Here is a 25,125-nt window from a genome sequence, read left to right on the forward strand (position 1 = left end):
GCATTTGTGAAGCCAAAACATGCACAACCTTGAGGCGGATGGGCTACAACAGCAGAAGACCCCACCGGGTACCACTCATCTCCACTACAAATAGGAGAAAGAGGCTACAATTTGCACGAGCTCACCAAAATTGGACAGTTGAAGACTGGAAAAATGTTGCCTGGTCTGATGAGTCTCGATTTCTGTTGAGACATTCAAATGATAGAGTCAGAATTTTTGCGTAAACAGAATGAGAACATGGATCCATCATGCCTTGTTCCCACTGTGCAGGCTGGTGGTGGTGGTGTAATTGTGTGGGGGATGTTTTCTTGGCACACTTTAGGCCCCTTAGTGCCAATTGGGCATCGTTTAAATGCCACGGGCTACCTGAGCATTGTTTCTGACCATATCCATCCCTTCATGACCACCATGTACCCATCCTCTGATGGCTACTTCCAGCAGGATAATGCACCATGTCACAAAGCTCGAATTATTTCAAATTGGTTTCTTGAACATGACAATGAGTTCACTGTACTAAAATGCCCCCACAGTCACCAGATCTCAACCCAATAGAGCATCTTTGGGATGTGGTGGAACGGGAGCTTCGTGCCCTGGATGTGCATCCCACAAATCTCCATCAACTGCAAGATGCTATCCTATCAATATGGGCCAACATCTGTAAAGAATGCTTTCAGCAGCTTGCTGAATCAATGCCACGTAGAATTAAGGCAGTTCTGAAGGCGAAAGGGGGTCAAACACCGTATTAGTATGGTGTTCCTAATAATCCTTTAGGTGAGTGTGTGTGTGTATATGTATATATATATATATATATATATATATATATATATATATATATATATATATATATATATATATATATATATATATATATATATATATATATATATATATATATATATATATATATATATAATCTCTGCAGTGGCTTGCAAAAGTGTAGGCAGTGAGCAGAAGATGACCAAAAGGATGACATTTCTTTAATATTTTAAGATTTCATTTTTATTTCCATCATTCACAGGTACAAAGTACCAAAAAAATTAAAAGGGCTGGAAGCAAAAATCTGGGCACCCAACATGGTCAGTAGTTAATAACACCCACTTTGGCAAATATATCACAGCTTGTAAATGCTTTTTGTAGCCAGCTAATAGTCCTTGCAAAAGGCTTCTAATTCTAGAAGATTCTTGGGGCCCCTTGCATAAACTGTTCTACTGAGGTCTATCCACAGATTTTCAATGATGTTTAGGTCGGGGTAACTGTGAAGACTATTGCAAAACCGTCAGCTTGTTCCCCTTGAGGTATTTCATTGTAGATTTTGAGGTGTTTTTCTTGACCTTGTTGTTGGACCCATCCTCTTTCTAACTTGAACATTTTACAGATGGTGTGATTTATGCTTCCAGATTATGCTTGTATTTATTTGAATCCATTCTTTGGATTTTTCCTGTAAATCTCTACTGCACACAGCGTATTTAAATCCAAAGCAATGTGCTTATAATGAATGCCTTCAATATTGTATTCAAAAATCTCCCATACTGGGCTTTGTCATTTTGTACCAGCTATATTGATCTGTGATTCCGCCTCAGGTACATACAATTTATAGACAGAATTTTGCCACCTGCAGACCTGAAAACATAATTTGGCTACTGGATTATTTTCACAATATCAGGTATTTTGAGCTGTGAATATAAACTAAAAAAAAATTAATAAATATAGAATAAATACAAAAACATGTCTAGTGTTTCACCAGTTGGCAGAGACTCTTCACCTACCCACCTGTACTTAAGTAGAGACATTTGCAAGGCTAGTATCACTTCATTGTTAAACAATTTTTTTTAAAGCAAAGTGATTGGTCAGTAAAAATATGCTGATCTTATATGATGACCTAGTCAGTCTCTCGGATCAGTGCTGTTTTATTTTCAAAAAGGATTTCTCCTGTGCGAAGTGACAGGTGAATTATTATCAACAAAATGCAGGCACCTGAGAAATAAACTGATATGTTAGTCACTCGTGATTTTTCTGTCCATGCGGTAAAGGTTTTGTTGACCAGCACATTCTGATTTCCAGCGTTTGAATTACATCTTGATTTACTACAACCACAAATAAAAGTGGCACAGTAAGTCACTTTTTTTCATACACTTTATGCACCTGTATTCAGCTTGCTCTGTCACTTCAAATGCTTTGTAAACACCCACCCTCCTTCACCAGCTGACATTCACTGGATGAATATATACGGCGGGCTCATGGTGGAGTACTTTCTGTTTTAGAATTTAGCTAAAGTAACAAGGGTTAAAGTCTAATGACAAGAATATTCATTCAAAAATGAAAACTAAAAATATTTTTAGTAAATTATTATTTTGTTTCAGTTCTTAACAATTTCATAAAGAATGCATTATGAAATTATACTAAAACAAGACAAATCTTATGCTTAGCATCGACCTGTGGAATTATGAGCACACAGTAGTGAATTTCTGGTTCTGACTTACAGCTAAGGGTGGCAAGGTGGCGCAGTGGGTAGTGCTGCTGCCTCGCGTTAGGAGACCCGGGCTCGCTTCCCAGGTCCTCCCTGCATGGAGTTTACATTTTCTCCATGTGTGTGCGTGGGTTTCCTCCTGGTACTCCGGTTTCCTCCCACAGTCCAGAGACATGTACTTATGTACATGTGATTTCTCAGTTTTTTTATTTTTAATAAATTTGCAAAAATCTCAAGTAAACATTTTTCACATTGCCATTATGGGGTGTTGTGTGTAGAATTCTGAGAAAAAAATGAATTTAATCCATTTTAGAATAAGGCTGTAACATAACAAAATGTGGAAAAAGTGATGCGCTGTGAATACTTTCCGGATGCACTGTATGGTTACTGATTGTTGGGACTAGGTTTTGTATGTCATTATTTATACAGTGAACAAGTCATAGCCCTAAAGGACTAATTTAGGTCTTAAGACCTTGGTAAAAGGATATATGAGACCTCAAACATTTGCATGACACTCCTTTCCTTTGTTTCACTGTTTCACATTAATACATTAATATTTCATAAAATGCTGAAAAGAAATGATATCTTTAACTTTATGGCTTTGGGTGATCAGTTCATCTATCTATCTATCTATCTATCTATCTATATCTATATCTATATCTATATCTCTATATATATATATATATATATATATATATATATATATATATATATATATATATATATATATATATATACACACACACACAGTAATCCCTCATCGATCGTGGGGGTTGCATTCCAGACCCCCACGATAGGTGAAAATCCGCGAAGTAGAAACCATATGTTTGTATGGTTATTTTTATATATTTTAAGCCTTTATAAACTCTCCCACACTGTTTATAAATATTCCCCGCACAGTTATACAGCATAAACCCTTTGTATTCTCTTAGATATTAGGTAAGATTCATTCAAATTATGTATGTAAACACACTGTTTATATACAGTAAAACCTAAATATTATTTTAAAGATATCAAGTTTCTCCGATATCATATACTGTATGTTACAGCCATTACGATAGACAGGCCACCGGCAATAAATACGTACAATGCAAGAAAAATTGTATACGGTAAATGTGTGTACAGTGACACTAAACGTACGTACATGTACTAAGTACTGTAAGTAGAAAATTATGGTTACTCACCAACAATGACACGATGACTTGTCCGATAACGAGGAGTTTAGTTTTGCTGCACAACAAAGGAGAGCGCTACAGCTCTTCTAAAGTAGCCTCTTCCGGCAACTGTATAGCACCGCCAGCAGACTTCAATCCAAATCCCTAAAGCAGATTCCATCCAAACTACTGCCTTATTACATCCACTTATAACTCGTTTTGCACCCTGTTTAAAAGGACACTGCGGCTGTAGATCTTATATTCTTTTCCTACTTTTTAAATAAAAAGAATCATAGCCTCATTGATGCCGTAATGGCGTCCTACAGCGGTGTAGCTTTTCCTTTCCTTCAAAATATCCAAAACGTTTACGTTTTCGGCAATCATTAACATCTTCCGTTGGCGCTTGGTCACGGCCCCTGAAGCAGGAGCAGATCGTTTTGTAGCCATAATGAAGGGCTTGACAATGCACAAAGATAAACATAAAAGAGCACACAAGTTAACTCTTTTCACAGCGAAACAACGTTGATGCTGAATGAGCGAGACGAGACTTCCTGGTTAACACCGTGGAATCGACCTGTATGGCTCCGTCACTGAGCCATACAGCACACAATAACTTAACTGCATGCTCTGATTGGTTAGCTTCTCAGCCATCCGCCAATAGCGTTATATATTTAGATATGCTTACATATAAAATCCGCGATAGAGTGAAGCCGCGAAAGTCGAAGCGCGATATAGCAAGGGATTACTATGTATATGTATATATACAGTGGTGTGAAAAACTATTTGCCCCCTTCCTGATTTCTTATTCTTTTGCATGTTTGTCACACAAAATGTTTCTGATTATCAAACACATTTAACCATTAGTCAAATATAACACAAGTAAACACAAAATGAAGTTTTTAAATGATGGTTTTTATTATTTAGGGAGAAAAAATCCAAACCTACATGGCCCTGTGTGAAAAAGTAATTGCCCCCTTGTTAAAAATAACCTAACTGTGGTGTATCACACCTGAGTTCAATTTCCGTAGCCACCCCCAGGCCTGATTACTGCCACACCTGTTTCAATCAAGAAATCACTTAAATAGGAGCTGCCTGACACAGAGAAGTAGACCAAAAGCACCTCAAAAGCTAGACATAATGCCAAGATCCAAAGAAATTCAGGAACAAATGAGAACAGAAGTAATTGAGATCTATCAGTCTGGTAAAGGTTATAAAGCCATTTCTAAAGCTTTGGGACTCCAGCGAACCACAGTGAGAGCCATTATCCACAAATGGCAAAAACATGGAACAGTGGTGAACCTTCCCAGGAGTGGCCGGCCGACCAAAATTACCCCAAGAGTGCAGAGACGACTCATCCGAGAGGTCACAAAAGACCCCAGGACAACGTCTAAAGAACTGCAGGCCTCACTTGCCTCAATTAAGGTCAGTGTTCACGACTCCACCATAAGAAAGAGACTGGGCAAAACGGCCTGCATGGCAGATTTCCAAGACGCAAACCACTGTTAAGCAAAAAGAACATTAGGGCTGTCTCAATTTTGCTAAGAAACATCTCAATGATTGCCAAGACTTTTGGGAAAATACCTTGTGGACTGATGAGACAAAAGTTGAACTTTTGGAAGGCAAATGTCCGTTACATCTGGCGTAAAAGGAACACAGCATTTCAGAAAAGAACATCATACCAACAGTAAAATATGGTGGTGGTAGTGTGATGGTCTGGGGTTGTTTTGCTGCTTCAGGACCTGGAAGGCTTGCTGTGATAGATGGAACCATGAATTCTACTGTCTACCAAAAACTCCTGAAGGAGAATGTCCGCCATCTGTTCGTCAACTCAAGCTGAAGCGATCTTGGGTGCTGCAACAGGACAATGACCCAAAACACACCAGCAAATCCACCTCTGAATGGCTGAAGAAAACAAAATGAAGACTTTGGAGTGGCCTAGTCAAAGTCCTGACCTGAATCCAATTGAGATGCTATGGCATGACCTTAAAAAGGCGGTTCATGCTAGAAAACCTCAAATAAAGCTGAATTACAACAATTCTGCAAAGATGAGTGGGCCAAAATTCCTCCAGAGCGCTGTAAAAGACTCATTGCAAGTTATCGCAAACGCTTGATTGCAGTTATTGCTGCTAAGGGTGGCCCAACCAGTTATTAGGTTCAGGGGCAATTACTTTTTCACACAGGGCCATGTAGGTTTGGATTTTTTCTCCCTAAATAATAAAACCATCATTTAAAAACTGCATTTTGTGTTTACTTGTGTTATATTTGACTAATGGTTAAATGTGTTTGATGATCAGAAACATTTTGTGTGACAAACATGCAAAAGAATAAGAAATCAGGAAGGGGCAAATAGTTTTTCACACCACTGTGTGTGTATATATATATATATATATATATATATATACAATATATATATATATATATATATATATATATATATATATATATATATATATACATATATATATATATATATATATATATATATATATATATATATATATATAAATACATATATATATATATATATATATATATATATATATATATATATATATATCTCCATATATATATATCCAATATATATATATATATATATATATATCAATATATATACATCCATTACAGCTATATCCTAACTACAGGGTCACGGGGGTCTGCTGGAGCCAATCCCAGCCAACACAGGGTGCAAGGCAGGAACTAATCCTGGGCATACACACACACATTGGGGATTGTGCCGCCAACTGCCTTTGACTTGTTAAGATTATATAAATAATGACTAAGACTGCAGGAAATGTTGTCAATGGTGACATGGCCTTTAGATGCAGATTGGTTAGCATATCAACAGCTGGATTTGATGTCATAGTGAAGCCTAACAGTTATATCTCAGTTATCAGCAGTGCCAGATTAACCGCTATAAAATTATACATGTTGAACACCGTTACATTGGCTCACTGTCGAAATCTCTATCCTTGGTAAAGACAGCATTGTAAGTGAGATAAACTTTGTGCTTAACTTCCACAGCCACATGTGGGCCATTTTCCTTAGTTTCACTGCTGCCCGACAGATCTGATATTACCACCTGAGGTAAAGATCTTCTGCAATCAGTGCAGTAGTCATTGCTGTTACCTGTTTACTTTATCCTTGCTCATGACATTTTTATATATAAATTCTTAACATTATTATCAGGTATAGTTGTCACAGAAGTTATTTCAGAATGCGGATGACTGTGTTGGTGTGGATGCTACTCCATTTTTTTTATAACTGTCTGTAAGGTGAACAAAACATGGATGGTATTACCAGCAGTCAGCTTTGAATTGTTTAGGCCAGTGTTTGCACTGATGGAATATGATGAACAAAAGTAATTATGCCATTGATAAAAGTAGTTAGATGGGACACTGTAAGTTAATAATAATGATTATAAAACTAATAATACACTATTTATATAGCACCTTTGACATGCTCAAAGTACTTCACAGAATTTCAGAAAGAACAACAACATATACAGCACTGGATACAAATAATATTTGCATAAAACAATAAATAAAGATAAATACTAGGTATACAAAGCTTTGCAACAATAGACAATAAACCTGAACAAAATACAAAAAATATGAATACTACAAGAAAATCCTGAACAAATAACATAATTTGTGGCAGAAATACAAATCGTCCTTTGCATCTGGACATAAAGGTTAAATTGAAAGAAGGGTCATAAAGTTAGGGTAAGTTAAATGCTTTCTAGAACAAATAAGTTGTTTGTTGAAAGAATGAATTGAGTTGGCTGATGTCATTGATTTAGAGAGGTTGCAACAAAGTCTGACAAAGGCTCTATCTTGCAGGAAAGTTTTCTGCCAACTTGAACTGTGATAACAAATTTCAAGGAGTACCTGCCAGTAGGGAGTTAGAGTAGTCAGTGCAGGATGTAATAAAAACATGGACAAGTTTCTTAGCATTGGAAAAGGAAAGGCATGAGCTAACATGGGATATGTTATAAAAGTGGAATTAAAGTTTAATGTAATGAATATGTGTAGAATAAGAGAGGAATTAGAAATAACACCAGAATTCCTAGCAGAAGAAGGAGGTCTGATGACATCATCACCAAGAGTCAATAAGAAGGAGCTCATGTTCTTAAGCAAATCTTTAGTGCCAATTAGCTTAGCTTCAGCTTTAATTTTAAAGAGTTTTGTTTCATCTGGGTTTTAATTTCATTGAAGCAGCTTGTGAGCTGAGAATGCTCTAATGAACTTTCACTTTTTCTACTGTAATAGATCTGAGTATCATCCACAAAAAAAAGGTACTAATTACATGGCCAATACAGAAGAGGAGGAGCATTAAGGAACTCCGTGTGTGACCAGTGCTGAGCTGGACCTGCTGCTGCCAATACTAACACAGAGCAAACCACATAGTTTAAAAATAATTACAAATTGCATAATGTCCTAGACATTTATAATTAATCTATTACACTTTCTTTATTTGAAACCCAATTATCTGCAGCATCTGTAAATGGGTTGTGTGTGTTTGCTGTACAAGTTTTTGTCAGAGTTCCAGGATCTTGGAGAATAAAGCTTGTGTGGCTCAAATGTATATATTTTTCATATATGTGTGTGTGTATATATATATATATATATATATATATATATATATATATATATATATATATAATATGATATGATATGATATGTAAATGTGTATATATGTATGTGTATATATGTATCTATACTAATAAAAGGCAAAGCCCTCACTGACTCACTCACTCACTCACTCACTCACTGACTCATCACTAATTCTCCAACTTCCCGTGTAGGTAGAAGGGTGAAATTTGGCAGGCTTATTCCTTACAGCTTTCTTACAGAAGTTAAGCACGTTTTATTTCTAAATTCTACGCGTAACGGTCATAACGGTCGACAACGTCCGCTATGTTGAACTTTCTTATTTATGGCCCCATCTTCACAAAATTTGGTAGGTGGCTTCCCTGCCCTAACCGAAACCGATGTACTTACTTATTTCGATGGTATGACGCCACTGTCGGCCGCCATATTGAATTTTCCAAACGTCACTAATTCTCCAGCTTCCCGTGTAGGTAGAAGGGTGAAATTTGGCAGGCTCATTCCTTATAGCTTACTTACAAAAGTTAAGCAGGTTTCATTTCGAAATTCTACGCATAACGGTCAACAACGTCCACCATGTTGAACTTTCTTATTCATGGCCCCATCTTCACGAAATTTGGTAGGCGGCTTCCCTGCGCTAACTGAAACCAATGTACATACTTATTTTGGTGGTATGATGCCACTGTCAGCCGCCATATTGAACTTTCCAACGTCACTAATTCTCCAACTTCCCGTGTAGGTAGAAGGCTGAAATTTGGTACTTATTTCGGTGGTATGATGCCACTGTCGGCCGCCATATTGAACTTTTCAACAGTCTTTGTTATTTATGGGCCCATCTTCATGAAATTTGGTACGCGGGTTCTTAACGCTAACTGAATCCTACTTACGTACATATATATGTCCATAGCCTGCAGCTCAGTCACCGTGTGAGGCGGCGTTGGGTCCCCCATCCCAACGCCTCCCACGTTGTTGGCTGCCTGCCTATATAAGGCCGTCCGTCACTCCAGTCACTTCATTCCCTTCCTTGCTTCGCCATGGGATTCACGTCTCCCTGCTGATAACTACAGCCTTTTTATTTAATCCACGGCTTCTCCGCTGTTTTATTGTTCATTTATTACGATTATGGTTATTGTGTAGGTATTTTAGACTTACTGTACTTTACATTGTTCAGGTACCCGTTTCCTTTATCATTCCAACCGTACCTGCATTAACATGTCTATCGAGGTGATCACCATCGATCAAAGAACTGTCACTTACTGAGTGGTTTCCATGCCCGGAGATGGCACCTATCTTTTCCATTCTCTGTGTTACATATTGCACGGCCATATCAGGCTCACTCCTGATATCTGGAGAAACATTGTGTCTTATGTATTGAATGACTGGGACAGGTTCAAGGTGTGGACTGATGATGGTACAGGAGATAATTATACTACACAGGAGCACTATAAGAGTGAAATGCTTAAGCCCTTCACCTATGGTTCTGCATGTGAGTTGATGGCTGCCGTTGAATTGTTCGGTTGTCGCTTTCAAGTGTACCAAAATGGCCAAATATTTTACACCTTTGGACAACCGCCAATGCCTCTTAAACATCTTAGATTCACAGGTGACGATTTCAGTAGTGGACACTTTGATGTTTATGAATGTTTAAACTCTCAAAAGCTGGATGTGAAGTTATCGATGAAACTGGTTGTATACTTACAACGCTTGACAGATGCCGAATGTCACTTCAACACAAGTCCTACAAATACTGTTGTAATTGAAACAAACCATGAAACTCACACCGATTTGGACAGCAGCAATCCAAGCTGTGAGATTTGAAACAAGATTACTGTTCACATGACCAACTGTACATTGCATGCTTAAGAGTATGCTCAGCGCACAGCTTGGTCATATTCCAACCGGAGGGCCGATCTCACAATGTGGTATACAAAGAGATCCTTAACAAATAATTATTGGTATATTTTCCCTCAGTTTAAAAAGGTTTAATTTTCTTTTTAATAAAACTTTTATGGCAGGACTTCGCCGCTGCAAAGCGCAGGTATTTTGCTATATATATATAGATATATATAGATATATAGATATATATATATATATATATATATATATAGATATAAATTTAATGTGTGTGTGTGTGTGTGTATATATATATATATATATATATATATATATATATATATATATAGATATATATAGATATAGATACAGATATATATATATATAGTCACAATAACGAGACATACTCAAATAAAGATTTGGGGCAGCCACCCGTATAATCTGGTATCCTGGCTGCAAAGTCGTTCTTTTTATGGAAATACACAGCACTGAAGTGCATACAAACAAGTCCAAAACAAGACTGAGGGAAAAGGGCAGGCTTTTAAAGGTGAAGACAGGAAGTGAGGTCATAAGGATCGGGCACGTGATCTTCAGTCATTAGATCGAGCCCGTACGTGAAATAACAGGGGCCGGAGCTGGTAAGGCTCGGTCCCGAAAGTGACGTCAAGAGAGCCAGATGGAATCTCCCGGGAATGGTCTACAGGAAAGGAAGAAAAAGAGTCAGTGCTCTCTGCCACATCCCGGCATGCCTCAGAACTGCCGTCACTCAAACCCTTTAGCTGCCACCCATGCGCACGTGTATGACAATATATATATATGTATAATTCAAACAGTAATACTAACTGAAAAGAAAGACAGAACTGAATTAATTTGAGGAATCTTAAAGATGCTTTGGTGGTTCTCTTTTCTAAGCACAATAAATGATCATCTAAAGAAAAAAAATCAGTGTAAATTTAATAAAGGAGTATTTTTATAGAAGAGGTTTTTACAAATGTATTTGGTTGAACTGTGTATTTTACAGCTTTAAATACTGCAATTTTAAAGACTGAAGCATGCAAAATAATCTCTAAATTAGTGTATATTTAAAATACTAAGTTCAGATTTCAAAGCACTACCCAATGAAAAATTCAGTTTCCTTTTTTAAATATACAACAGATTTGAGAAATTCATCCATCCATCCATCCATTATTAACTCCTCTGATATTGGGAAGCTGGCTGAACCTCTAAATTATATTTATTTTGTTATAAGTGAGATACTCACCTTCCAATTATTGTAATCATAAAGTGAACATTTGCATTTTCGCTGTAATTACTTTTTGTACTCTTTCATCATTAAAGTGATTTGTTTTTTCTTCCCTTTTATTTCAGTGAGCATAACAAACTTTGTGCCACGGCATGGATTTCTTCATTTTGATTTGCCGGTAGTAATGGAAACATTTTGCAAGTATCCTTTTTCAATTGAAATTTATTACTTTTCGTTAAGAGTATGTACAAATATTTTAAGTCCATATGGTTTTTATTCATTTAGTACTGTATATACAAATTTTGAGTCATATAAGCAATGTGGTACTTACAGTGTACAGAATTATTATTGTGGAAGACCACTATGAAAAAGGGAATTTTATTCTGCATTTCATTAACACTTTCAGAATTTAGTTTGCAACTATATTTTAATCATATTTAGTTTAAAGTGAAATTCTTGCACACCATGCCTGATGTTAAGTCTCTAATGAATCTGGACAGTAATGCTTGGTTTTTGTGCAGTATTTAATTTGTTGCTGTGATAATGATATTAAAATGTGCTGTATGCAAGTAGTGAAGAGTGATGCAAAGACATTACACCAATGGTTTTATAAAGCTAATAGATTTTTAGTATAAAAGTTAGTATTAAAAATGTATTAAAGAGAAACAACAAAATAGGAAAAACAGTAATGTGTCTTGTACAAGCTTTTCCACATACTGTAGGTGTTTAAAATCACTCAGCTAAAGTCCTGCTGCCTTGTCTTACTTCAACAGCAAAACATATGAATGCAATTCTTCAGAAGACAATACTAGGGCTATCTTGGGAACAAAGCTGAAGTCCCCACTTTGCTCTTAGAACAGACTAAGTATCTATGGCCTTTCAAACAATTGCTGTATATTTTGTCTCTCATGTAGAAGGTTATGATAATCCCCACAACTCTTGATTTTCAGTAAGTAAAACAATGTAATTACTCCTTGGGGCCTAATAGGCAGTTGTTAACACAAAAGTGTGTATTTACTTGAGGTCACTATTTTGTTCTACATTTTAACGCCACCATATAGTCCTTCCATGTTTTCATCTAGTACATCAACCTCAGCTTCCACTTGCTTATTGAATGTCCTTCACACCACACTTTATCAACATAGCTTAAGTTGTCACAGTATGCAACTTCTATTCATGGGGTATGTCAGATTTGCCAACTGCAGTTGCTGATCTCGTTGCTGGACAGTGTCAGTTTAGGAAACTGGAAATGGATAGCCATGTCACATTTGGTGATCGTGGAATGACCTTCCAGCACAGTCATGCTCACCCTTTTTTGGCCAGGAAGTAGCATACTGCCTGACAAAACCTGTGCTGTGCAAAAATTTAACAGGTACAGCGAGTTCAGCCGCAATCTCTGCTCTTTTTAAATCTTTTCTCCATTCTGTTTTGGTATTTAAAACAGGAAACATCAGCCAGGCATTCTTCCTTCATGCTAGTGATGTCCAAAGAACCCAGGTTCCTTATTCCTCATTATTGCATTTAATGCATTGTACCCCCAGATTAGCATTGATTGGTAATCAGCTGTCATGCACACAGAGCCATCCCCTACAACTAAAGACAAAATCAAACAGGTTTAATTTTGTTGGAGTTAGTCATGGGCTGTTAGAGATTGAAACCAAAGGCTTCCTCTTTAAGGGGGAATACACCATCAGCACGGTGCTGTCAGGTCTAAACACTAGCGTGCTGAATTGCTCCCGTACTGAAGTGACTTTAGCTGCAGGTGGAAGTCCCATTTTACTTTATGGTGACAAGCAGAGTTGCGTTGTGGTGAACAGCAGTCTGTATGCTGGTGAAAATGCTGTGAAGAAGCTGTCTGTTGCTATGGTCCTGCCATTGTCCAGTCTGATAGAGGTCACGGGACATTGTATCTTTGATTGCTGGTACAACAAACAGTTCTGAGCAGGCATCAGCCACAGTGCTGCACTTGTGAAAAGAATGGAGATATATAGCATGCCATCAACTCAAAGAGGGAGAGGCAAGTTTGTTGTACCACGTGAACGTCACTAAGAGAATAAAACTGAATAATAAAAAAACAAGCGCTAACTTTTGCAAGTAGCCAAAATGTACACGGGCTGTTACTGACTCAGGTCAAATGTACGTTTTTATTATATTGTAGAAATAATAATAGCAGCACACTACTCAAAACATGGAGTGCTCGGTCTCGAACCTGGGACCTTTGGGTTATAAGGCAGCAGTTCCTTACCTCTGCACCATTCAAGAATACATGCAAACTCTCTGTCAACTGACATTTGAGCTTGAGTTTTTAACTCATTGACAGCCATATGTAAATTGAATGCTTCTTTTTTTTTTGGTTATATCCTTGAATAAAAGCACACGTATTTATTTGATGTTTGGACTAAACTCTTCACACATTATACACTTCTCGTCATTATTAGTCTAACATTGAAAAATTTTCTGCTTTAGCTATGTGTTCAGCATTTCTTGCATTTCTCGCATTTCCTTTCAACCTTCACTTACCCAGATCTTTGTAGACATGAAACACACATGAAATGCATGTATTCAAAATAACAATATACTGTATTATTTAATCTATACAGTACATCTCCAGGCATATCACATGCAGATAAGGAGCCTTGGCTTGAGCTGGGAAAACGTTTTGCCCGAGTTGAGCTCTGTCAAAGCTGGGGATGGGACAGCAGACTGCTTGCTGCTTGTGCTGATCAACACATTTACAAAACAAAAGATGCTGATGGTAGAGGTGTAAAGGGATTTAAGGTGGGCTGGGATTACGAGTTTTTTTGTAAGCTTCAGGAATTCTTGTGTTTAACAGGTAAAAAATCTATAAAAGCTGTTAGCAACAGATGAAAGTGAAGTACATTAAAAAAGTTTTTGTTTTATTGGTAAAGGACCATGCCAAAGTATAGAGATGACTTCAAAACATTTTCAGTTAATTTTTTAAGTTTTTCAAGGGTGAGGATGTTTTAGGTTTGTTTATTCAAAGATGAGGAAGTATTCTATTTGGCTGTAAAATTATTTGTGAACAATGAACTTATTATGGCAGATGTTAGGTAATCCAATGAACTGTATATCATGTAAAGTTTTCAGTATTTTAACACATGGTTGAAATTAAAAGATTACAAAATATTGGTTGCTTTTCGCTGCACACTGGTTTCTATTATGGTGGCACTAATTCTAAATCTAGTAAGGTATATAGGCTAAGTCAAAGAAAAATTATATCTTGAGTATTTATGCAATCATGAGATAAGTATGTAAATCTTTTCTACCATAATAAATGATTATTTCATCACAATTTTCACAACTGTGTATGTTCTGAATGACTATTAAATTTAAATATTATTTTCATACTTTATTTTAAGTAGAGCCTGTCTTTAATGAACACCATCCAAGGGCATTTTAAAAGTACAGATACAGAACGAAGTACAACAGTTTACAGACATTTGTTTTACCGTTGAAGCAGAGGCAGACTAAATGACATACTCTGGGTCATACAGTGCGTTGGTCAGTTAAATCCCAAAACCTTACAGTTGAGATTCCAGTATGTTATTTACAAAGAAAATGCTGGAATCAGCCCTGGATGGGGGTTGCCTAGTAATATTTATTTCCACTCACACACCTGCACACACAGTCATACTGATACCATTTAGACTCCATCGGAGTATTTCCTTCATTAGAATGTGGATAAAGAAAACAGAAGTTTCGTCCTGAAGATGTCATACTCATTGATTATGGTACTTGTTAGTGGTGAGAAATTTGACTTTTTAATAGAAAACATAACAAGTTATGAATTTCACTGTACTAAGTGCATGTAACAATCATGACCCTACAAATTACTGCCATTCCTGTCCACTAATTTTGTCTAATGTTAAAAAATATGACGTTAACGAGGTAATGCAATAAGCAAGTAAGCATAAACAATTTGCCTAGAGCAAGGTGTTTTGGAGTTTCTGAAATTATATTTTTGGCATAAAATAATCAAAATATTCAGGAAATTTAAAAAAGATTCCTTCAATTTAAAGCTGGTTATGCTTATGATTCTAGTTGTTAATTATAAGAGAGCATTTCTGTTGACTGACTTTATTATCATCTTATGCACATGATTGTCTATAAACCTTGACATTATTTCAACAGATATGTGATATCTCTTTCAGGGGCCCTTGCAGTTATTAATGCTGTACCTTGCTTTGCACTGGATGGTCAATGGATACTATCTTCCTTTCTGGAAGCTACGTTTTCCTCTTTGATTGTGGAAAAGCAAAACAGAGAACTGTTAGGATTTTTTATCTTACTTGGAGGGAGTATCCTCCTAGCATCCAATGTAGCTTTAGGATTGTGGATGGTCACTGCTAGGTAGCCTTTAAGTTGGAAATACTCAATTTCAAGACATATCTTGTTTTTATTACAAGCTGGAGATGAAAGGCTTAAAAACTGTAAAATTATCACACCATTTTAAACTTTTTAAAAGGGTAATAGTTCTGTAAATTTTAAATTTTAATACTGTATGTTTTACAAATAGTAGAAACATTTTTAATTGAATGCTTGTTTTTATAAATAAGCAGCTTGATGCTTCACCACATCTAGCATTAGCTGACGGGTTCACATGACTTTTATTTTTTGGTTTTCTCTCAGAATATATATTAGCGGGCTTTCTGTTTACAAATTTGAAGGAAACAAATATATTGGCTTTCATAACAATGTTTAAAAGAAACCATCTTCAAAGCAATTAAGTTCTGTAACTTAAGTGAGGTCTCTGTGGTTGTCCCTTTTGCATAAGCTAATATGCAAACAATGTAGAAAAAAAATGCCCAAACTTTTCAGGATAACATGTAGGAAGATGAATGTCATAAGATTTTTAGGAAGAGCATTACATTTATCAGACTTCGCATGAAGTTAACTAACAGTGCAGGATCACTGTTTTTATATTTACACTTTAAACACTTTTTTCTCCTGTAGATACTTGATTAAATATTGGTGACTCTGTGCACTTATTGAAGATTTAAAGTCATTTAAAATCTTTTAATAAGTATGTTTAAGACAGGGTTAATAAACAAAAAATTGTATGTAGATTAAGATTGTTATGTAGTCATTATGTTTAAGCTAATAAGAACATACTTGTTTTGATTTCAGATAAGCTGTTAGTCAACTGATATTTATATTTTAGAAAATTTGATCAATCCAAACTCATAATTAAGAAAAACAGCTGATCCATAAACATATTTTTAGTGGTATATGACCCTAGATTTTTTTTTTAGCTTCTCTAGAATACAATCCTCACATTCTATGTACTTTTAATACAGACTAGCCCCCCTGTTGTTATGTTGTAGAGTTCCTTCTCTGACCAACAATAAAAAATGAAAACATAATAAAATTAAGCAATCATGTAAATAAGTGGTAATTAGCAATTAGAAATTTATTTTAGTTGTTTTTAAAGTAGCCTGCATTATTCTGCAGTGTAAGATATGTTACTGCCCTGCCTTAACATTAAGACTCTGCCCATTTTATTGACATGTACTCATTAATGAGAGCTCAACTTGTAAAGGAAAACTCATATTCATTATCTGTAAGTCTGTGTGTCTGGTCCTCCTTTTCCAAATTTAGAATCACAGGAAGATGGATCTTACTGTGACAAAGTAATTAAAGGACAGGGACCGATTCTGGATAGTCCCAGTACATTGCCAGAGTCGAGCACACATCCAGACCTTCTTAGAGTTGTCAGTCACCTTTACGTACATGTCTTTGGGATGGAGGAGAAAAACAGCAACCACAGAAAAATCTACACAGAGCGTGAATATTCAACATAGCCAGTGACTAGTTGGAATTCAGGCCCAGTTTCCTGGAATTGTGTTGGAGCCTAAACCCTTGAGCATTGTTGCACTCTCTTAAATGGAGGCAACAAGCTGTGGAGTCTGAATGAATAATACCTATAGCATCCATATGCGATAAAGCTTTGTTTGTGTTGAGTAAGATTTAGGTTACATGCTTACTTGGTATTGATGTGGTCACATACCTATGTTTATGCATGCTTATGTAAAGTATGGAAATAACTTAATCTGTAAATGTTATAAGTTTCTTTAAACATCCCAGCATGATATTCTTTAAGAAAATAATGGACAATTTACACTTGCATTATCTTAATGTGAAAGAGGGCATTTCTTAAGGGAGAGTGATATATATATATGCGCTACTTGTAAACCAAAAGGAAAGGTTTATCAGTTCTGTTTCCCAGTGTTCATTTAACTTAGCAGAACTGTGATGTTTAATTGTGTTTTCTTTTTTTTTAAATGGGTTATCTCCTTACAGGACAAAAATGGCATTAGAGATTACTTGCATGTCTGCCACATTTTAAACTTGCAGTTTTGATATCTTATTTGATATTGGTAAGTTGAAAAATAAAGGACTACACCAACAACCCTTGAAAGTATATAGCAATTGCCACTATTATACAGTGGACAATTTTTGTGTAATATCATTACAAGATCTTGTATAACGTTTATACAATCTGAATGATTTAATTATAAATCTGTGATACTAAAGGAGAACAAGGTAGAAAATGTAATTTGTTGTAAATGTACAGCAATGTAAATCCAAGTGTGCTGAATCAGGGCTAGGTATGCAGAGTGCATTAATATTCACATTTCTCTCATTAATTATATAGTCAAAAGCAAAAAAGGTGTTTTTAACAGCATTACATTTATTTTTCATTTTGTTTTATGGTTTTACAACCCTTGCAAGTAAAAACTGTATATTAAATATATATATATATATATGTATGTATGTATGTATGTATGTGTATATATATATATATATATATACACTCACCTAAAGGATTATTAGGAACACCTGTTCAATTTCTCATTAATGCAATCATCTAATCAACCAATCACATGGCAGTTGCTTCAATGCATTTAGGGGTGTGGTCCTGGTCAAGACAATCTCCTGAACTCCAAACTGAATGTCAGAATGGGAAAGAAAGGTGATTTAAACAATTTTGAGCGTGGCATGGTTGTTGGTGCCAGACGGGCCGGTCTGAGTATTTCACAATCTGCTCAGTTACTGGGATTTTCATGCACAACCATTTCTAGGGTTTACAAAGAATGGTGTGAAAAGGGAAAAACATCCAGTATGCGGCAGTTCTGTGGGCTTAAAATGCCTTGTTGATGCTAGAGGTCAGAGGAGAATGGGCCGACTGATTCAAGCTGATAGAAGAGCAACTTTGACTGAAATAACCACTCGTTACAACCGAGGTATGCAGCAAAGCATTTGTGAAGCCACAACACGCACAACTTTGAGGAGGATGGGCTACAACAGCAGAAGACCCCACCGGGTACCACTCATCTCCACTACAAATAGGAAAAAAGAGGCTACAATTTGCACGAGCTCACCAAAATTGGACAGTTGAAGACTGGAAAAATGTTGCCTGGTCTGATGAGTCTCGATTTCTGTTGAGACATTCAAATGGTAGAGTCAGAATTTGCTGTAAACAGAATGAGAACATGGATCCATCATGCCTTGTTACCACTGTGCAGGCTGGTGGTGGTGGTGTAATGGTGTGGGGGATGTTTTCTTGGCACACTTTAGGCCCCTTAGTGCCAATTGGGCATCGTTTAAATGCCACGGGCTATCTGAGCATTGTTTCTGACCATGTCCATCCCTTCATGACCACCATGTACCCATCCTCTGATGGCTACTTCCAGCAGGATAATGCACCATGTCACAAAGCTCAAATCATTTCAAATTGGTTTCTTGAACATGACAATGAGTTCACTGTACTAAAATGGCACCCACAGTCACCAGATCTCAACCCAATAGAGCATCTTTGGGATGTGGTGGAACATGAGCTTCGTGCCCTGGATGTGCATCCCACAAATCTCCATCAACTGCAAGATGCTATCCTATCAATATGGGCCAACATTTCTAAAGAATGCTTTCAGCACCTTGTTGAATCAATGCCACGAAGAATTAAGGCAGTTCTGAAGGCGAAAGGGGGTCAAACACCGTATTAGTATGGTGTTCCTAATAATCCTTTAGGTGAGTGTATATATATATATATATATATATATATATATATATATATATATATATATATATATATATATATATATATATATATATAAGATAATGGTGTTTTTTTTATTTATTTGGCTTATATGTGAAATGATTAAACGGTTTTAATAGTTTGCTGCAGGTTCTAATTTGAAGATTTTTATTTTGTTTTATTCGCTTTTGGAGAAGGCAGGTTCACAAACTGGTTGGGCAAATTGTGTGAATTTCCTTGTTAAACACTAACTTGTTTATTGTGTCAAAATTGTTTTTTAAGTTGTTAAAAAGAAAATATTGCTGCATCCTGGCATTCAGACACTCTGGACTGCCTGGACATGACAACAGCCAGGAGAGCAAAAGCACATCAGCTAACAAAAATATGGAAGAAAACAGAGTTGGAGCGTGAGTGTTCTGACCTCTACAGCTATATATACCCTATTGATGCGTATTTGGAGTCTCCTGACAGACTCTTGTGGACAATCCTGAATGATTCTTTAATACACGTTAAGTATAAAATAATTATTTGTGATGGGATTGTTTTTTGTAGTTGTGCTTATTTTTTCATCACCTTAAGCGGAGTGGCTTTACTACAGTGCATTTCCCAGCATTCAGTCTGGTCCATTCGTGGAGCTAACTCTCTCTGCTGGAGACAGACAATTGTTAACAGTGTTGTAGATCTATACTCAAAAATAAATTGAGATATGTGTGAGTATGCATTTGTGAATAGACTGGAGCCTTCTCTAGGATTTGTTTCGGCCTAGAGCCCAGTGTGGCCAGAAAAGCTGAATTGGACTAAGCTGTATCAGAAAGTGTATGGTTTAATTAAAAGCAAGAAATAGCTGGGCTTAAAACCTGCATAGACTAACTCAAACTTATGTCACTTTCCACTAGAAGCCACCAGGAACTAGAACCAGGCTGATACCTCTATTAGAGATGTTTTGCAATAATAAGAACACTTAAAAACAAGGTGTGTACATTGCATCAAACGTGAGTGGCAGATATTTAGAAGATTCAAAGAAAAGATTTGTAAAGCTAATAGTTCTTTTAAATAGTTTATATTAAGACACATTTTTATGGTGTGCATGATACCCATTTCTATTTCATTTGTAATCACCCATCTACTCTCTTGTTACACATCAAGATTTTCAAATTATGTTGAGAAGTTTCATCTAAACCAAACTGTGATAAATGCTTCATGTCCAGTGCGGATTTAAATCAATTTTCCACAAAATATAATTTTTTCCAACATAATGCACAGGAAGATCAATCCAAACAACTAAGCGAGTGTTTAAAAATAGTACCCAGGGCATAAATGCCTAGATAAAGTACAGCCTTTTTATCTGCATGACTCCACAGTCTGAAATGAAGCGCAATGTCACTACTCAGCATATCCTTGATGTAAGGCATTCTCATTGACATGGATTAGACAATCAGGATCGTTTGTAGGTTAAATTTAACCTTTTAGTTAATTGTTTCCAGTTTTTTTTTTTTTTTTTTTATTTAAACTCCCTGAAAATTAATATTATTCATGTGTTGCATATTTTTTTGTCAAATGGCAGTGATGTCACATCGCTTTTTTTCTCCAGGGGCAATTTCCTTTTCAGTGTCTAGTAAAAGACATGTATCCATTAATGACATATATTAAGCCATGTTATTCAAGAATGAATGATTTTAGGATATGGAATTTTCAGCCTAAAAGAAATCATTGCAGTGTGGAAGAGGAGATGAGCTGAGAAACGCAAAAGAATGATCAGTGTTTCCAAAAGTCAGAACACAGATTTAAATTATACAAAAATACTAAGGCCAAAGTAAAGCACACAATTAAATTGAAAAAAGTTTTAAAATCCTAAAAAAAAAGTATTTTTCTAGATTTTTATTTATATTTCAAAGCCATCCCTTTAAGTGAGAAAGTCATCATCATTTATAGCATAAGTGTAATGATGTGGCATGTCGTGACGAACATTGAGAAGTTTTACTATAAACATTAAGGAGGCACACTTGAAAAGCAACCAAAAAATAGTAGAATCCACATACAAAGAGTAAGCAAAATGACACCATACTGACATCACTTGACTTTGCAAAAATAATCCAAAAATAAGTAATTTATTTCACAAGGAAAAATAAGGACTCAGGATAATGCTAAATAGAATCCTGAAGAATAAAGTGAATATTCATAGTTTGGTAATCATGTAATATTTCTTTTCTTTCCTTGATAATGATTTCTGATTCAGCCCAACTTAAGAAAGAGTCCCCGATGGGTACTTGCGTGTTGTAGAATTTTGATTTCAGTGTTTGTAATGTACCTCTGACTCAATGAAAACACAAATAACTCCGCCAGGTTATGTGCACTTTCCTCATAATTAAAACACATTCACCTGGTTTCAGGAACCTTTTGGAAAGAACATGTGATGTAAATAATACAAAATTTGTCTGGTTGTGAGTAGTTTCCAGTGCTAACAGAGAAGTAGCATTAGGGCAGTCAAATTCTGGGCAGCTGGCCTAGTTATAAAAGTAACTAAGTAAGTCCTGGTGGCAAAATGTCATCATTCACATCTCAAGTGATATGTGTTGCCACTCATGGTTTGGCACTGGGAACTATACCAGTTTTAGTATACAAAGAAGCCTGCTGTAGAATCTCTGTGTCAGCTCAGTTGGTTTGACTCTTTTTGATCTTCATTTCTGCACTCATCATCCATTATTTGCTGTTACCAGCTCTTGAGCCATGCTCAGTAGCACCCTGAGTTTTGAAATTTAGAGCACAGCTAGAGGACAACCCTTCCAGTCCTCCACTGATAACTACCCCATTCAGTTACTGTAATTCTCTTCCTCAGCTGCCAGGTTTCTGACTGATCAAATATAACAAACACACCAGCCCTCAAAAGGCCTAACTAGACTGGTTTCATGTACAGTAGTGCATCTCTATTAAAACTGTGCTGCTGATTTTTGAAATTCTTCTTCCCCAAATCCCATATTACCTATCATTTCTTGCATCCTTCCATATACCTGAGATTACTTGAAATCAGCCTTCTTTATACAAGAGATTTGTAATGTAACTGTAAGCTAAAACATTTTAACTTTACAGGTCTCATTGTCTGGAACTCTCCTAAGCATGTTTATGAAGCTCTTATCAGTTGTCATATTTGAAATGTGCCTAAACACCCAGCTTTTCCTCTCTAGCATTTTAATCCCCTGTACCTGTAGCTTTATACTATAATTCACATCTTAGTTCTCCACCAGGAACCTCATCATTCTGATCCAGTGTAGTTGATTCATAATTATTAATGTAGACTGTTTTAATTATGTTCATTTGTAAATGCTTCCACCTTAATAAAAGGATATGTGTCTGTGTGTCTTTGTGTCCATCTGGTTGCTATGTCTTTATCATTCCAAAAGGTGGTACATCACAAATATTTTCAGTAATTAAATGTATTTGTCATTCCAATAGATGGTGTATTACAAATATTAACACTGGTTTTACGAATCCCATACCAAATGGTATATTACAGAGACACATGCATTGCATGGTGGACTGCAAATATTAACACTGCAGTCTACATTGATTACTTAGATTTCAGTCCGTATTAGACAGGTAGCATGGATAGTTTTGAGTAATCTGGGTCATTATGGCCTTGTGTATAGAGCACAGTGACATATTTTGGATTCCCTTTGTAAAAATCCTTTATTCTACTCTTGGATCAGTTCTAAAGAAGCTAAACTGTGCTACTGTAAATTACAGCAAAGAAACCAGAGAAGTGTTAGAATTTCTATCTTTAGATCTACGCAGTTTTTGTTTTTATCTGGTTTGTCTGGTTTTTGAACTGAACTATTTACAAAACAGTGCCTTCCATCTGCAGATATTTTGTATTGAAATGAAATCTTTTGAGCACCACATCCTTGTATGTGCTCGTAATTGTGTCTTAAATGCTGTCTTATTTTTTTTCCCTTCTGATTGATGACATTAGGAGATATTGTTCATAAGTACACTTATTTTTCACGTGTACACCCTAGGGTGTGCTCTCATTGTGTTTCCAAGATGCTCAAATATAAAAATGTGTTACACAAGTAAGCACAAGGCAATAAAAACATACAGTCACAAACAGTAAAACAAAAAAAAAAAAAACAACAAGCCTCTCTGGGGCTTCCTTTACCATATGGGTTCAAGTGTTTGTCTGCCAGGCAGGATTTCACAACTTGCCTATTTTCAGGTACTTAAATACACAATTCCTTTATTCCTCCACCACCTTCCAGCACACAAACTCTTAACGTCCATATAATTTTTCCCATCTCCACACTATCCAAGCCTCTTGCGGCAGGGCTGCCTTCTAAGCTCTGGGGAAAAAAATTCAGTTCGGGACAACCCCATAACTAAAACTAGGATCACATGTTACAGTCTCATCTTGCAGATCCTAAAGTGCCTAAATGCCTGAAGAGTTGTTTATTGTCCAAAAGTGAATAGACACAGAGAGCTGCAGACACTTTGTTTATAGTAAACCAGTAACGGCGTACTACACGATAACGTGCAGTGAATACACTTGACGTGAGCATTCCTAGTTTTCATACTCTTTCTCTGTCTCTGTTTACCATTCGTTTGCTCAGAGGTTGACGCGCTTGCTGCTTCCTGATCTTCTTTTCTGCACCCTAGTGACCCGCTGCTTCTCTTCTTTCATCTGCATCTTTTCGCGTTAAAACTGATTGTTAGTTTTTATGTTGCAATTACTTAGTACTTTTTATTTAATTTTTCACTTAAGCTGGCATTTAAGTCTTCAATCTGCCTCAAGAATGATTAGCGAAGGTGGTAGGGAATGAGAACAGCGCCCATACGCATGCGCTGCATGGCTGTCCTGCTGCGTGCTGCCAAGAGTTGATTCTACAATTAAAATAAAAAGAATAATACAAATCATCACCCTGAAATTGGATAGTAGACGTCACGTAATATATGTGTACCAAATTTCAAGTCAATATGTAAAATGGTTTGCGAGCTACAAGTGATTTAAAATCCTGGACAGACAAACAGCCACCGTAGCTTATTATATAGGAAGATTTGCGTGCGTGTGACGTGGTACTGATGTAGAATTGGTCCATGCATGCTTACTGGCCATTTCTTTGAACTTGCCCGTGATTTGTTGTCAAGTGCATGCACAGACAGTGCGCTTTGGACCACTGGGACACAAAAATGTGAAGGCATGATGTTGCAGACTTGCACATATGTGGGATATGACAGCCAACAAAACTTGTCATTTGGACCCTTATGGCTACATGGACACGCACAGTATTAATGGTCCTTCAGCCTTCTATTGGCCTTAGAGAGGGCCAAGTCTAGCTGTTTGTTGCACTCTGAGAAGGGGAGCCATGACATTTCTCTGCTCAGACCACAATTGTAACCCTCTCTTTAATGCAAATGTCTTGCTTGTTACCCTACTAGGACACTCGGCATGCAAAGCGCCCAGTGGTATTCTTTACAGTATGTATGAAACACCTGATAAGAGAGAGTTTCTGTCCATTCCCAATGGAAACTGGTTGTTGTCATTCCAGTCCTTTGTAATTCTCACCAGCCTTTATTTCTTGTGCTTACCCCGGAATGGAGGCTTCTGCTCACTTTAATATACAGTGCATCACTTTTTCCACATTTTGTTATGTTACAGCCTTATTCCAAAATGGAATAAATTCATTTTTTTCCTCAGAATTCTACACATAACACCCCATAATGACATGAAAAAAGTTTAAGGTTTTTGCAAATTCATCCATCCATCCATCCTCTTC

The 25,125-nt window shown here is 36.4% G+C and overlaps 1 protein-coding gene across 1 annotated transcript in view; it reads left to right on the forward strand.

The window, feature by feature from the left end:
• mbtps2 (membrane-bound transcription factor peptidase, site 2) overlaps positions 1-18,058 on the forward strand; it is a 77,443-nt gene extending 59,385 nt beyond the window's left edge. The window contains exons 10-11 of the mRNA XM_039745576.1: positions 11,430-11,505; positions 15,457-18,058. Coding sequence (XP_039601510.1) covers positions 11,430-11,505; positions 15,457-15,679 — 299 coding nt within the window. The 3' untranslated portion in view covers positions 15,680-18,058. The remainder of the gene's footprint in view (positions 1-11,429; positions 11,506-15,456) is intronic.
• Positions 18,059-25,125: the final 7,067 nt, after the last annotated feature.

The sequence above is a fragment of the Polypterus senegalus genome, chromosome 2 (assembly GCF_016835505.1).
Source record: "Polypterus senegalus isolate Bchr_013 chromosome 2, ASM1683550v1, whole genome shotgun sequence".
Classification (NCBI taxonomy): domain Eukaryota; kingdom Metazoa; phylum Chordata; class Cladistia; order Polypteriformes; family Polypteridae; genus Polypterus; species Polypterus senegalus.